We start from the raw sequence: 16,771 nt of genomic DNA, 5'->3' as shown, positions 1-16,771 counted from the left end.
TTAATTGTTCTCTGAAATGTAAAGTATTTTCATTTCTGGAGACATGTTTAATTTTACACATTTAAAACTGGACAAGAAGAAATTAGTGATTCCTATCTTTATACACATTTGTGCGGTTTCTTGTCTAAGACAAGATATTTTATGAAGTATCTCTAAATCTACTCTTCCACAGATACAATTTCCATAAAAGCTAACTGCAGTCAAGCTAAGAAAACAATTCTGGTGACAAAGGAAGAACTGTAAAATTTAAAATTATCTCCTAACTTTGTATTAAAAGACTCAAAGTAAGAAAATTTGATGATTTTGATGAACGAACACATCTGACTGCACAGCTTACGGAAGCACCAGTTACACACCTTTCCATCAGCATTCTTAAAGTTTGAAATAAAGGTAATCAAGTAGTTATTTTGTTAAACATAAGTATAGAATAAGAATCAACTTGTGCTATTATAGATCTTTAATCACATAGACAATAGGGGGGCTGGGGATTTAGCTCAGCGGCAAAAGCGCCTGCCTGGCAAGCGCAAGGTCGTGAGTTCGGTTCCCGGTACCGGAGAAAAAAACCAAAAAAACCAAAACATAGACAATAGGTTTCGCCTCTTGATCAAGAACAGAATGCCAATGGATGGAAAATTAATATAACATTGTTATTCAAAATGTTAATATGGCCACTTCACAATGTAATCTGTGCAGTCAGTAGGAGTATGCTAAAAATCAAATAAAAATATTTAACAAAACTAGAACTAAAAATACAATACTAATATACTGAAATCTCTATTCTCTGAGTCGTTCTAATGACAAACCACAGCTAAGGGCCAAGGGAACTATGGAAAGGTAATACCCGTCTAACGCACCCTACCTTCAAAAGGTAAATGGAGCCACTGCGTGCATCAGGAACTGCACACACGCCATGGCTGGGGGCACTGACAGACCACTTACCTTGACGTTATACTCCCATTTACCCGCTTTCTGACAAAGGTAAACAAAAGAAGGTGGATTAAGTAAAATCTACAAGCTTCTGTGATTTCTATAAACATCAGTTCAACATATTTCACCTAAAAATTCCTTACAGTGTGCCTCTGGGAAACGTTTTGCATAGATGGATGTAAAATTCAAAGCAAGTATTTCCTCAGTCAACTTGCTCAGTCAAATGAAAAACAAGACTTATTTTTAGCATCATATTGGGTCTCTTTTTTCCTTTGTTGCGTAGTGTTTGTTAACGTAAGTGTTCTGATCTAAAATTAGATTCTCACACTGTATGTAGCTGCCTAGATGTTTAAAAAGAAATGTGATCAAGTGCACATATTGTTGGAAAATGTAAATTTCAGAAATACTGGAATACAATTGTGATGCTCAAACAGCATATTAAAAAACCAGAGTAAAATGAAATAAATAAATGGCAGACTTACATAAGAACAATTTAAAGTCTTTTAGTGAAATGGAATTTATTCTTTTACTTTCATTTTTAACTGTGGTAATAGACATTTCATGACACTGAAGTGCTTGGGTAATTTATTCAAGAGATTGGAGACTAGGCAGACATTTTACAGTTTTGTTAATTTCTAAATCAAACAGGCTATGTCAGCTATAAAGTGACAGCAAATCCAGGCATGGTGGAACCCAACTGTAATACCAGCACCCTGGGAGGCTGAGGCAGGAAGATCACAAGTTCAAGTCCAGCCTGGACAACTTAGTGACTTGTACAATCCTGTCTCAAACACAAAAAAGTTAAAAAGAAAAAAGAAAAGCCCTGGGATTCAGCACAGTGCTAGGTTTAAACCCCAGTACCACAAAACAGTAACAGCGAATTAAATTCATAATTATACTTTTTTTTTTTTTTTTTTTTTTTTTTTTGGTTTTTCTCTGGTACCAGGAACCGAACTCACGACCTTGCGCTTGCCAGGCAGGTGCTTTGCCGCTGAGCTAAATCCCCAGCCCCCATAATTATACTGTTAAGGCAATATTTAGTCAGGAACATGAGAAACCCTGCATTTCAAATCAAAGTTAGCCAAAGTTATGCATTTGTTACCCACACGTCCCCAGTTCTGTTCATCTAAAATAAGAAGCAATTAAATGTTAATTATAGCCCAGCATGGTGGCGCAGGCCTGAAATCCTAGCGCTCAGGAGGCTGAGGCAGGAGGATCGTTGCAAGTTTGAGACTAGCTTGGGCTACAAAGTGAGCTCAAGCCCAGCCTGAACTGCATAGTGAGACCTTGTCTCAAAAAAAAAAAAGTGTTAATTATATATGAAGATGTGTAGGTGAAATTTGTAAACAGTTAGATCACAGGCAAACAGTGATTTTATGACACTCTGTTTGTGCCAATGGGCCATATTTATTATATAATATCTCTCCTGTTGTTAGAAAGAGAAATTTTATGTGAATAAAAGTCGGTACAGGGCATAGTTGTTAGCCATCAGTTTGTTCATTCATAGTATCTCACATTAACTTATTAGGACTCCTCTATTGAAAGCATCCAATTACTTGTAGTTTTTGAATTACCCTAAAAGGCAACACAGTCTAGTAGAAAGGCTGGTGGGTTTAGTGCCAGAAACCTGAAAACAAGGGAATAACAATATCTGGCTTGTGAGGCTCTTCAGCGTCGCAGGAGAAAACATAAAATTACAGCACTCAATTAACTGTTTTCATTCCCACCTAAGAAATAAGCAGAACCAAAGCAGCTGGACAGATTTATCTCTCGAAGTTTCCTTTCGCTGTTTCCATTTTTCTCTGGACATTCCAACAATTCTGCTCCTACTTAGACTTGCTTTTTAAGACTGAAGGAGCTGTGGGAGATGAGGTGACGGGGCATTTCAGCCGCTTAGGCGGTGAGACTCAACTGCACTGAGAACGCGCTTTCTCTGAAAACTTGATCGGAACCAAAACCCTAGCTTTGACGCTTCCTCCTGATAAAGGACAGAGGAGGGAACTTTGGGGTACACTTCCACTGTGTGCAGTCCATCGATTTTCGAACTGCACTACCTCTGACGTTTCTCAAAGAATAGCTTTGCCCGTGCTATCAAACGATCAAGGACCGAGCGGCGGGAGCAAGCGGCGCGCATCTTCTCGGAGCTGTCGGTACACGAGGTGCACAGCGCGCCGGGCGCGCCCGCCCATCAGCACCGGCCCTCACGCTCTGCTCCTTCCGCTCATTTTCCAAAGTGCATTCATGGCTTTTCCGAAGCTTGCAATGTTTTCCAACAGGACATAAAAGCCATGAAAGATACACGGACGTTTGGTCACTATATGCACCAACGTTTTGTTTTGTTTTGGCTTTGTGATTCAGGGTCTCGCTATGCAGTTCAGGCTATCCTTGAACTCCCTATGCAGCCCAGGCTGGCCTCAAACTTGAAGTGATCCTCCTGCCTCAGCCTCCTCAGTGGGTGCTGGGAAACAGGCATGCCCACCATGCCTGGCTACTACATACACCAAATGTTACTGTAAATATTCCACATGACATAGGGATTTTTAAAAATAGAGACTTGGATTTATTGTGTGCAGCATAGTGTCTTAAATTCTACTCTTCTAGCAAGTTCCTGGAGGATTCTACTAGTCATAGAATCAAACCTTTGGCAGCAAGTATTTGAAATATCTTAGGACTAAAGGAACTCTAAATAAAAGGCTTAACTATGAAAGAAATGATAAAAAGTAGTTATTATACTTCAACTTCATTATAAGTGTATCTTCTTTACAATGACTTCACAAACAATCAAATTTCAAAGGTGAAATTTTCCTAAACGGATGCATCACTCCATATGTGCTCCCTTCTCTTGTGATTTTTCTACATCATTATCTGCACACTTTTAAATTCGGCAAACTGAGATCACTGACCATTTGAACATTATCATGTATTTTTGAAAATAAATATATAGAAGAGTAAGTTAAGTTATGGTACATAATTATTATAATAATCAGATTACTTATGTAAAATAAATTTTATCAATATTAAGCTTTTTGCATAATCTAGAAGCAAAATTAATATGGTTCAAAACATTATACTACTTTAAAGTATTGCAATAGATAACTATTTTTTTTTTTTTTTTTTGGTTTTTCTCCGGTACAGGAACCGAACTCACGACCTTGCGCTTGCCAGGCAGGCGCTTTGCCACTGAGCTAAATCCCCAGCCCCTGCAATAGATAACTATTAATTGTCCAAAAGACTAAGTTTATAAACCCAATTTCTTTCTCATAGGGAAAGCTACAGTTTTTTCACTTTTCTTTTGAAATTTCTTAATATTCAATAATCTTAATACAGACTGACAGAACACATATACAAAAACGTACACTTCTGTACAGGAATTATTTTAGAAATCAAGGAATTTGAATTATGACTATGGAAGCGATTTTCACTGAGGACCCATGGAAAAGTTTAAAGATTGAAAGTGACACGCTGAAATTCAATGCAGCCATATTTTACAAAAATATATAATCATTCTCTTTTTGAATAAATGTAGGCTGGATTTACTTATTTTTAGCATAAGCCTAACAGGGTCTTGGGTTCCTGGAAGACATATAACCATAACATCAAAAACCTTTATTTTAAAAATAAATAATACTTGGAGGATTTCTACTTTATCTGCATAAACACCTGTGCTTTTCCTCATAGAACAGTTAGAGCACCGAGTAGGGGTCCAGTTTACCTACTTGTGTTTAGCAACAAAGGTCTTCTGGAGGGGTGACAGAAAGGATGGTGGTTACGGATAGAGGAAAAGAGGTGTCTAAGAGGGCGAGCGAGACCCTGAGAAGGCACACGAGCAGAACACACTGGTGCAGCACGGGAGGTGTTCTTAGTGTTTCTTCTGAATTATGTCGCAAGAAGTTCCTTCTGAAGAGCCTGGACACATTATATAAGTTTCAGGCTATGAATTAACCCTACACAATCAGTTTCAAGTCGTGTAAGAATTCAGTAAATTTTTCTGATACTTCAGAAAATAAGTCATGCCAATTAAATGGCATTTAAAAAGCTTTTATAAAAGAAGAGTTTGTTAAAATATTAATATCCAAAACCTGAAGTTGAGTTTTAAAGTGTTACCTTTTCAGCATATTTCAGGATTTTATGAAACACTGCATCTATGAAGCCTGTTTATTGTATTATTTATCTTGCAAAAGTATAGTTCTTTTCCTCAATACATTTGCTGAGCAAAGAGAACTGAAAAAATATAAAGCCCTTGCTGAGATTGTTCCTCCATGTAGAGACAACATTTCTTTTTTATTAGCTCCATCTGATGGCTGAACTTGTTTTTACACACTGCCTGGCCATAATTTCCTACCAATAATTCTGGTTTTTTCTCTGTCCTCATCTCTGTCTGAAATGGGTACTATATCGACAACCTAATTATATGTTTAGTTAGTTTATTAAATTCTATAAGGTATTTATTATGGTAAAGAGTAAAACATTCTTTACAATACTTTTCATAAAAGTAAATATTGTTAATCTTGTCAAATTTTAAATTTTAGGTTGGGAACCATAAGTATCAGAGTTGAAAATACGACGACATTGTCAATACTGTCCTGTAGACACATCCTCATGCAAGTCACTCGGATAATCGCAGCTTGCCCTTGTCTGTCACAGCTTGCCCTGCCTGCCTGACACTGTGCAAACATTAACCACGTAACGATGGTTACTCCTATTTTGTACTAATGAACCATTTGGTAAAATCCTACTTATATAGTTTGACATCCTCATATTATCAGATATGAGCGGCACATGCATGATTAAACTACAGTATTACCAATGCAGAAAAAATAGCTTGAAATTTGGTTTTGAAATGCATAACTATTTATAATTAAATAAATATATAACTATATATATAACTATATATTGTAACTAAATATATAACTATAATATATAACAATTAAATGATACGAAGTGCAGGAAGGACCGTACCTCAGCATCGTATTCCCACAGCTGGTTCCCTCGCATGTGATGGCACTTTAACATAATTACAGGCCCATTGAGTCTGGAGACATCCAAGCACAAGTCATCAGTTCTGATTTCCTTGTCAGCCGTATAGGAAAACACCTGAAAATATAGCACTCAGCTAGTAAAATAGGATCAACTGTTCAACAGAAGTCACACTGCAGCAGATCCATCTGTAAAAGGTTCCACGCCAGATAAACATGTGATTTCAGACGATTTCTCCCCCGTGAACTGGAAGAAGGAAGCTCATCTCTCTGTGTCTCTTCTTGAGCGGTGAAACTATTTTACAGAGTTTGGGCGAAGGTTCCATTAACAAACTAAATTACCAAACGCTTGTTATCTGCTGGTACTTCAGTTTGTGCATTACATTTGCCTTATAAAACGAAAATCAAATTAAATAAAATGAAGTCTGTAGGTTGCATGGAGCTCAATAAAAAGAACGTGCTGCTCCCACAACCCATGACAGTCGCCACCTCCAGAGATGACGACTTAAGTCTTTCTTTGAATAAATTAAGTACACCGTGTAATATTTGTGCAATCTTGTCAGTGGGTTTTGAAGGTTGTAGAATTACCTTCTCTATGGGGCTCATTAATGACAGGTTCATGTACTTATCTTTCTTAAATGATTCTGGTTAGGGTTGACTACAACATTTCAAAATATCCAGGAATGTCAAGGTGGATTATGAACTCATTGTCAAAGAACTCAAGTCGAAACGATATACTTTTTTTAAAAATGTGTACTTATTCTGAATGACTTCTTTGTAACATTTATTGTTAAGGTTTCATTGGGGTACTGCCAACATGATTATGACATCTGTTCTCTTCGCTATGACAAACGTGGCCCCACATCTGGTGAGTTTTTCCTGCCTTTTTCCTTGCAATGTCAGAGTGAGTGCAATGAGAAAGATCACCGCAGGATTTTGTTTGTTTTCCAGAGCAGTCTGAGGGAGTCTGAGATCAGCTCTACAGATGACGGACACACTCTGGAACTCTAGTCTGTAAGCTGGACAAGTGGGTCTGGACAGCCCTGCTTCTGCAAACTGCTCACTGGGGTTTCTCTGGAAGCCCTAAGTGGTGACAGAACGTTACAGTCAATCTTGCAACCAAGAACTCTCTTTCCCACCTCGGAAAAAAGTTATTTACAGTGGTTATACATTCAACTGAACAACATAGACTTCTGGGAAATGTGTATATTTATTTAACTGGATTATATAAAATATAGACTTAAAGAATGCAGCTCAAAATAAATTTCTGCTCTTTATTACTTTTCCATGTTCATACTTTTAAGGAAAAACAAGTAACCAAAGAACAACCAGAGGAAAAAAATCAAAGATAAGTGACTGTATCCTTCTCAAACACTTTAATTTTAAAAGCACAATTCTAATCTTTTTAAATCAAATAACTGAAGGTAGTAGTGAACCTTAAACTGAGGAAAAGAAAGTTCTCGGGAAATGTATTTTGCTAATGTATGTTGTTATTTTAATACCGACTCTTCCATATAGAATTTGTTTTAATTGTCTAGAAATGCCAAGTCAGCACCAGTGACACTAACGGACTGAGCAATGCTGTTCCTCCATCTAGTGAACAATTTGGAAACTGTACTTTTTTTTTGGTAGCAGGAATTGAACTCAGGACCTTACACTTGCCAGGCAGGCACTTATACCACTGAGCTATATCCCCGGCCCAGAAACTGTACTTTTTGAAAGTCCTAACAAAGAGTATAGCATATTCTTTGTTAATCAAATTATAATTTTGATTTTTCAGCGAATAGTTAGGTATCATAAGCAAGTTACATTCAAAAATACATTTGCAAAATGTTTTTGAGCCTCTCTCTCTCTCTCTCTCTATATATATATATATATGCATATACATATGAAATCTGACAGCTTTCCTTGGCTTTGTACTGGGAAAAAGTAACTTGTTGAAATACTTGGTTCACAAGTAATTTTTCTTCAAAAAAGAAATCTGTAGGTGATGTTTCATCATTTTCTGATATCAGTGTAAAATTAAAATTAATTTATTCTGTACTCAAGAATCATTCTCATACTGGGTGGTCTCTAAGATGTTTTTCTTCTTTATAATAATAATAAGGAAGTGCATGTTAGTACCTACATGCCCTTTTTGATTTGATCTAGAAATTATTAGATGATCATAATTATTTATCCTTCATACTTATTTGTCATTTGTGCTTTTTAAAAATATATATTCCCTAGCATTGAAGTACATGCAACTTAGTTTGAGAACACTGACTCTGCATACACAGATTTTTGCAAGAGGCCCTGGTACACACAGCGTAGTCAGTAACTGATATTTAATATTATTCACATCTTGGAACTATTGCCCCATTGTGGAGCTGTATGTGGATTCTCACTTTCCTATCCTCAGTTTGTCAGTTGCAGGAGAGAAGCCATCAGGCTTGTTTTTGCCTGTCTTTGTCAACACCTTAGTCACTGTCCACAAATCTGGAAGAAAGGTTCTGCTACCTAAAGGCAGGCTTTTCTGACGCTTTCCGCGAGTGTCCCGGACACAGATCTGGACCTCGGGCTTCACCATTCTGGAGCTCTCACGACTCTGATTTCCCAGCAAGTGGTCTTTCTCACGGCTGCTGCCTATTGCCAATCTCACAACCTTCAACAGGCCAGTTCTCTCAGTCACATCTAGTTCTCAGTACTGAGCCAGCCTATCTGCTCTGCTGCTGCTGTACTTAAACTTTATGCCTGACGATAATGCAAGATAAAATATTTGAAACCTGTACAACTCTGAAACACTTTAATTTAAACTGTCACACATAAGGATGACTGTGACATTGATTTCTTTCATTAATAAAGTCTCATTGTGCATTCTTACCAAAAAAAAGGAATCTATCCTCTTTGCCTTGTTACCATCCAAGTTGCTTTATCACTGATAACCAGTATTTATCCTTACGAAAACCAGATGTGGTACAAAAACATAGGCTTAACATGTGATTTTAGTCGCTTCATGCCTAACTGACTTCATGACAGTTAACTCATTCAAAGTCCAATCACTTTAATTAAGCTAGGGGACTAGTGGCAGAGTATAACAGTCAGTCTCAGTGAAATTCCTTCCATCATATGAGAAGATATTGAGAGGAAGTTCATATTTATGGAGTAAATTCTACCAATGTAAGAAACCGTATTTAATATTCTTCATATACCTTAAAAATTTGTTCTTCTGCTTCATTGTACAATTACATTTATGAATTCATATCATATTACAGTAACAAAAATATAAGTTGAATTCTTTTATATAAACTATAGAGATTAAATGGCTGATGTTGCTTTGAAAATTTTATTTTATATTTGATGTTCATATTGTCCATACAATATATATGTCATTCTTTCAAAGGCCTCTTTTGTCTCATACACGGGCATTTTATCTGTGTCTTTAAGTAATTTTCCCCCTGTGCTTATGTCCTAATTTCATCCAGAAAGATATGAGTTATATTAGAGACTTCTTAATGACCTCACTTTTCCTAAATTACCTCTTCAAAGACCGTATCTACAAATACAATCACACAGTGATACCTGCGGGGTTAGGAATTTAACCTACAGAACTGAGGTTAGGGGCAGACTTTAGCCCATAACATCTCTTTTCCGTATAGAAATTAATGAAGGAGACACTACGTCTTCCCATAAGTGAAAAGTATGGCATATATGTTTTTTTCTTTTTTTTTTTTTTTTGCTTTTGTCTAGATCATCTTAGAATCCAATTCAGAAATGAGAATGCTGTATGGTATTATTAATCAAAACTCATAATTTTATGTAATAAGAAAATTTCTCTTGTCTAAATTGGCCATGCTTTAGGTTAGCGGCCTGGGTGGAAAAATGTCTTCTGTATTTCAATGTCTAGAACTTCTTTTCTTCTTCTTTCTCCTTGATTCCCCCCTCCTGCTAGTGGGAGAGGGTTTAGGCAAAGCCTTTTCTTATAAACCCTTCCTGTTCTCTGAGTTGAAGGAGCTTAAAATTCTTGTTCTGAGAGTATCTGTGGCCTCTTAGAGATTCGCATCCCTGAGCAACTCTCCCCACCGTGCCGATGATGAGGCCAGCGCATATTTCATAAGCATCCTCTTCTCACAAGCTCACGAACTCCGGGAGGCATGCCGATGGGCAGGTCAGTGCCCTCCGTCCGGCCGTCACAAACCCACTCTATGCACAAGGTATCAGTCAAACCGTAGCCTGCCATGCTCTCCACGCACAAGAAGCACACAGCAGCTCTCCAAGTGGTGTCCTACACAGCGCACAGCACGTGGCGCAAAGTGGAGCCGAAGCGCCCGCTACTAGAAGTTTACAGAGTGTCAAGGGCGTAGCCCTGTGTGACTGCACGCTCTACGCAACCTCAGTGCTGTTGCCGCCTTCAGTTCTCCCTCTAGAAGCCAAAATCGCACCTACGCCACAGGGAGGCAGCCGCCCTCCCCACGGTGAATAGTCTCCACATTCTGATGCCTCCTGCTATGGGTTGGAGTGTGCCCACCAACATGGTGTGGCCTCCTAATCCCAAATGCTCAGCTTGTGAACTTCCTTGGAAAGGGGACCGTTATACAAGTAGTTGTTATGACGGGGCATACTAGATTCAGGCGTCCCTAGTCCAGAGAGGCTTGCGTTTTCATAAGAAAACACAGCTAGAGAAGAGTCAGCCATCTGAAGGCAGAGACAGGCATCGGAAAAATGTGTCCACAGGCCGTGGGATGTACGGGCTGCTGGCAAACAGCAGAAATTAGACGAGAGAAAGACCGATTCTCCCCTAGGTTTTAGAGGCGGACACTTCCGACACCTTGATCTCACACTTCTAGCCCACAGATTTACAAGGCAATAAGTTTTTGTTGTTTTAAGACGTACACTTTGTGGTAGTTGTCACGGCACCCCTAGCAAACTAGATCATCCTTGCTCACTCTGCAGACTGGTGGAAAGGTCTAAGAGTGATGTAATCCCTACCTCAAATTATGACCAAACGTTTGCATAAGTAACCTGATTTTAAATTTCACAAATTGAGTCTTAGTGTCTGGCCTGAAAATAATAACATCTATTTATATGAACCAAAAACTTGAAATCAATCATTTTCACAGCCATTTAAAAATTAGTGTTATGTGAAAAAAATAACATTCTACTACTTCTAACCTAATTTTTGGTATACTTTATTGAGGTCAGATTGATTTTGATATTGTATTCAAATGAGTACATTATATATAAGATAATAGACAAGTGTAAGCTCAATTTCTTTTAATCTTGTCATTTTTATTTCCAGAGAGTAAGTAGTTTATATTATTTCATATATGTATATTTTTTGTCATACAATTTTCTTTTTGGGAAGTATGTCCAAAGCATTTTATAATTTTTCCAATATCTAAAATTTAAAAAGAACTTCAACAATTTTCAGACTGGTATGAAAATGATCTAAAATATTCTTCATTAAACCAGTGCTTTATTTCTGCAGTGAAAGGGTGTCTATACAGTTTTTAAAATTACATCCCTCATAACCCAGCTGTATGTATAGTTATCGCTTTAAAAATACAGTTTCCCCTTTGCTCCTTTAAAAAATTGCAAATTTTTGCTCAATTTAGTATCACACACAGCTGTGAGTGCAGCCTAACTGTAGCAATGCGATTTGACAGTAAGGCCAGGACGCTCCGTGGTCCCTAGAGCTTGCCTGGTTCAGCGAAGGGCTCAGGAGCTGAACGCCCTCTGCTGGTGTTTTTCTTCTTTGTAAATTCACAATTCACACAATCTAATTTTTCAGTCTCATCTCTCTCCCCTCCATCCGTCTCTCAGGTCACTTCCTGTATTCCAGACATCAACCTCGATAATTTCTATCGTATATCTTCTACTGGTGCTTCAGTTATATATCGTGGTTCTCAGATAAGAGAAACCATGCACTATTTAACCTGTGTCTCATTTACCTCGCTCACCATCGTGGTCTCCGGGTGCCTGCACTTTCCTACCAAGGCCTCAGTGTTCTCCCAGCCCGATTACCCTGACATCCCACTGGGACTCTCCTCCTGACTCATGAGAGCTCTCAGCCTCATGACACTGAAGAGGGACATAACTGAAATTAAAAATGGAAGGTAAACTGTGGGGACTGGAAATGTAACTAACTGCTGAACATATTTTTTCCTACTTCAGTTTTGAACAATTTATTAAGAGTTTGAGATTCATTAATAAAATGCACAAAACACTTTCAAATAAAAAATAAAATGAATGGACAATTCTCAGAAGAAGTAAAAATGGCCAATAAGTACATGAAAAAAATGTTCAAAACCACCGACTGTTTGCAAATTGCTAATTAAAACATCAGTGAGATTCCATTTCTCTAAAGAAAGAATGGCTATGTTTAAAAAATCAAACAATAACAAATGGTGAAGGATCTGCAAAGAGAATGGAAACCACTTTTCAGTCTTCGTAGGACGGCAAAGCGGTAGCCACCATAGAAGTAAGTATGGAGATTCCTCAAAACAGTTCCATTTGACCCAGCTATTCTCCTTCTATGCATCTTCCCAGAAGAGTTAATGACATATTAGAGTGATTCATGCATGCCAATGTTTATAGCAGCACAAGCCATCATAGATAAATCTTGGATACAGCCTAAATGTTCACCAGCAGATGAACGAACACACAAAATGCAGTATCAGTACACAATGGAGCACTACTCTGCCATCTGCTGGTGTTTCCTCACCAAAATCTTGCTTTTCTCATTGTCAGAAGAAGATGTGAGTGGACAGACAGACCATATATGACTGATAAATACATGGATAGGATGACAGATATAGATAGATAGATTTTTGTCTTGTTTTGCTAATTGTTTGCAATTAATATATAGTTGACAAATACATACTTTGAATATACACAAAATATTTACTATATTTATAAAATGCCCCATAGTTTATTTGATTCAGCATTATTATATAAAATGTAGTTTCCCTATTTTTTGTTTAGTTTTCAGTTTATAAATATTTTTGCCTGTTCCTCAGGGCAATATTTACTATTAAAGCTTACCAGGTGAAGGGTGTCTAGATATCATTTTATGCCAACTGCGTCACCTTCTAGATGAAAAAGTTGAGCCAGAAGAATTACCGGATTCACCCATAATACTAATACTAACTACATGGATCTCGGGGAACTGGTGCACACACATACAGCATACGGATCATTCTTACTCCCCTTCTCCTCTGGCCCCCCCATTTCCCAGATCCCACAGACTTGCCTCTGTTTCTTGTGTTTTGAATCCTTAATATACAGCTATTAATACTGGAGTAACACAGACTCTCGGTGTTGATAGCCAAAGGTGTTGAATATCTTCTCATGTACCTATTGCTGATTTGAACTTCTTCTTTTGAGAAGTATCTATTCATTTCAATTTGCTGTTTTTATTTGGTCTTTTATTTTGTAGTATATTTTTTCTTTTAGTTCTTCATATGTTTTAGATATTAGCCTTTATTTGAAGAGTAGTTGCAAAAGTTGTTCCCAGTCTGTGTATTGTCTCTTTACTCTGTTGGTTGTTTGCTGTGCTGTATGGAAGATTTTGAATTTGATGAAACCTATTTGTTGACTCTTGGTATTATATCTTGGGCAATTAGGGTTCAGCTGAGAAAGTCCCTGCTTACTCCCACGTCTTCCGGTGTTTTGGCTTTTTTTTTTTCTTTCAGCAGATTCACTTTTTCTCCTTCCATATCAATTTGGATTTTATTTTGCTACCGGGTGAGAAATGTGGAACAAGGTTTATTCTTCTGCATGAGCATAACCAGTTTTCCCAGCACTGTGTGTTAAAGAGGCTCTCTTACCTCCAGCTTAAATTATTCATCCCTTTATCAAAAATCAGATGGCTGCAGATGCTTATGGTTGTTTCTGCATCTTCAATTCTATTCCATTAGTCAATATGTCTTCTTGTGTGTGAGTCAGTACTATTCTGTTTTATTCCCGTAGCTTTGTAGTATAACTTGAAGTCTGAGATTGTAATGCCTCCCACTTTGTTCCTGTTGCTCAGGACTGCTTTGGCCATCCTGGGTTTCTTTTGATTCTATATAAATTTTAGAATTGTGTCTGTGAAACATGCCCTTGGTATTTTGATTGGAACTGCATTAAATCTATACATCAGCTTTGGTAGCATGGTCATTTTGAAAATACTGGTTCTGCCTATTCCACAAGAAAGAGACACCTTTCCATTTTCTAATGTTTTTTTTCTGTTATTTTTTTTTCTGTTATTTTTTCCAGAGCACTGTAGGTTTTTATATAGTTATTTCACTTCATGGGTCAGTCGATTTCTTTTTTACTTATTTTTTTTGAAGCTACTATGAATGTGATTGTTCTCTCAACTGGTGGGGTTTATTTTGGTGAGCAGGAACACCATTATTTTTATGTACCAGAATACATTTTTATTGGCACTTCTGTAAAATTTTATATGTTGTCAAGGTTTTCACCTGTCATCATGAGACATTTCCTAACACTTTGGTATGTAGCATTATAATTAGATAAAAAGTATCAACTATATGGAAAACCTCAAAAGGTACATTATAGCAGTCTAGATGACACAAAAATACACTTATTGTTAACAGTTCTAAATGCCTCTTATCTGAAAACGTAGAATATTCTTTGGTTTGAATTAGACATTATTTTAGAAAGTAACCCCCCATTATTATCACAACATTTGCCTTGAACGCAGTTGATACTAAATGTTTCAGGTGGGTATGACTTACTCATGGCATGCAGTACTGCTGTGAACTGAGGATGAGGTGCGCAGTACCTGAGCTCCCCTAAAAACTGACACTGAGTCACGGAGTCGAGCGTAGTTTGTCAGGGAGACGATCCCAGGGAAGATCAGAGCAGCAGCAGGGAAGGCATGGGAGCCGTTAAAGGGGCTGTTCTGAAAGTATTCTGATGTGTAGAGCTGGAGCATGGCCCTGGGATCCTGGGATCCTTGGGGACTCCAGCAATCAGTGCAGAATGAATACGTCAGGGTCAGTCCCGTCACAGCGTGAAGAAGCTGAAAGTCCACAGACCACCTGCTCTCAGATCTCGCTTGAGGTGAGCTTCCAGGGAGCTGGACTTACTCCTTCCCTAGGTTGGTTAGGAGGGCAGAAGGCCTCTGGCTGCGCAAGTTCTCAGGCAGAGGAGCAGACGGGCTGTTCTCTGGATTTGGGGCTAGAACCAAGGGGGAAGGAGAAAGCAGTAAACAACATTTGGGGAGCACCTGCTGCATGTCAGGCAAGATGGCGGATATTTAAAGGGTAGTGTATATTAAATAAGACACAGCACATATCACGTAATTTCTTCAGTAAAAATTCAAGCTCTATCATTACTGTCATAAGTAAGAAACATGATGCCTGTGAAGGTTAAGTCAATTCCATGACGTCCTTCAGTTTGCAAGAGGGAGAACCAATCTTTGAACTTGTGTGTCAGGTCGCAAATCCCACGTTCTTTCCACACACACAGCATTTTGTTTCTTGGTGAAAAAGTTCGTTTTTCAGTTAATTTCCAGACTCCATTTATATTTTATTAGTTTTTCCTAAATGAAGGAAATGTGTCTTTTTCCTAGGGTCCCATCCAGGACATTAATTACATTCCATCATGACATCTCAGGACGCGACTTCCTCCGGTTTCAGGACCTTGACACAGCTGAGGAGCATTGTCAGGCTCTTTCATGAAGCCCCTCCCTTGCACCTGCCTGTTGTCTGCTGCGAAGTCAGACTGGGGTTACAGGCTTTAGAAGGGAGACTACGACGGCGCAGTGCCAGGTTACCACACTGTATCACAGGTGCTACCGATGTGACTCACAGCGTAGGAACTCGGCAGTTCACCGTGTTTCTCTGCCGTGTAGTTACCATCGCTCTCTTCCATGTACTCAGCTTTGGAAGAACCAATGAGAACAGCTCACGGATAAGGACAGGAAGGAAGTTAAGTTCTACCATCTGTAGGTCACCAGATACTTCCATTTCTTAACTCCTGTACAGAAGATCCAAGAAATCACTTTTAACCTCTCTCTAAAAGCTTCAAATATTGGAGCCATGTTTTTGTTTTAGACTTACATATACTACTACATTAAGTCTCCCACATTTAAAAATCAAATTTAGATCATGGGTCATCTCATTAACTCAGTTAAGGACTGAGAAATGGTTTTGGTAGGTGAATTAGAACATGACAGATTTTGCCCATCCAAAAGTGGCACTGGTTCTCAGAAGTTTGCAGGCCATGGATGGAGAACAACAACCACACAATGGCCTGCCAAGATGACTTCAGTCATTTCATGATCTTAAAATACATCTCTAAAATTTACTGCTTAAAACAAAAACTTTTGCCTACTATAGATACATACATTTATGTTACATCCTTTAAACGAACACCTCAAATTTTTTCAGAGGATTAGATAAAAAGAGTTGAAATAGAAAAGAAATATACCTATGTAGTAGGCTTTCATTAGAAGATGAAGAATTTCTATAATAAATGGAAATGGACATTAGCCTGTTTCCATGGCAACCTACTGATGTCTTTGTCCTAAAACAAGGAAAGTTATCATTTCTGTACATACCACGTGTAACTTCTTGCTTTGTATGGATCAAGCCCTTTAATAACATAATAAAAGAAATGCAACAATAGCTCTACATTCTGTTACTTCTTTTTGGAAAATTATGCTTAGTATTAAATTTCAAGAATAAGAGGCCCTGTTCATTTCGGCAGTGTTCATTCTGTCATTTTTAGTAACTAAAATGCAAGTCCAAATATTCCAGTGAAGTTATTACAAAAGGTGACAAGTTACCCGCTAACGACTCTTCTATTCTGAAACCTCTTTGCTCCCTTTATTCCCTCAAGTCAAAATTCCTTTCCTCCCGTGCCTTGCGCCCAGGCAG

General features: G+C 38.0%; 1 protein-coding gene across 2 annotated transcripts in view; it reads right to left on the bottom strand.

The window, feature by feature from the left end:
- Positions 1-16,771, bottom strand: part of Galnt13 (polypeptide N-acetylgalactosaminyltransferase 13) — a 434,761-nt gene that overhangs the window by 9,635 nt on the left and 408,355 nt on the right. For both annotated transcript variants that reach the window (XM_013517499.1, XM_005390819.2), the window contains exon 12: positions 5,887-6,021. In XM_013517499.1, coding sequence (XP_013372953.1) covers positions 5,887-6,021 — 135 coding nt within the window. The remainder of the gene's footprint in view (positions 1-5,886; positions 6,022-16,771) is intronic.

This window comes from Chinchilla lanigera, unplaced genomic scaffold (assembly GCF_000276665.1).
Source record: "Chinchilla lanigera isolate Chin_1 unplaced genomic scaffold, ChiLan1.0 scaffold00039, whole genome shotgun sequence".
In the NCBI taxonomy this organism is placed as follows: Eukaryota; Metazoa; Chordata; class Mammalia; order Rodentia; family Chinchillidae; genus Chinchilla; species Chinchilla lanigera.
This window is presented reverse-complemented; position numbering and strand designations above follow the sequence as displayed.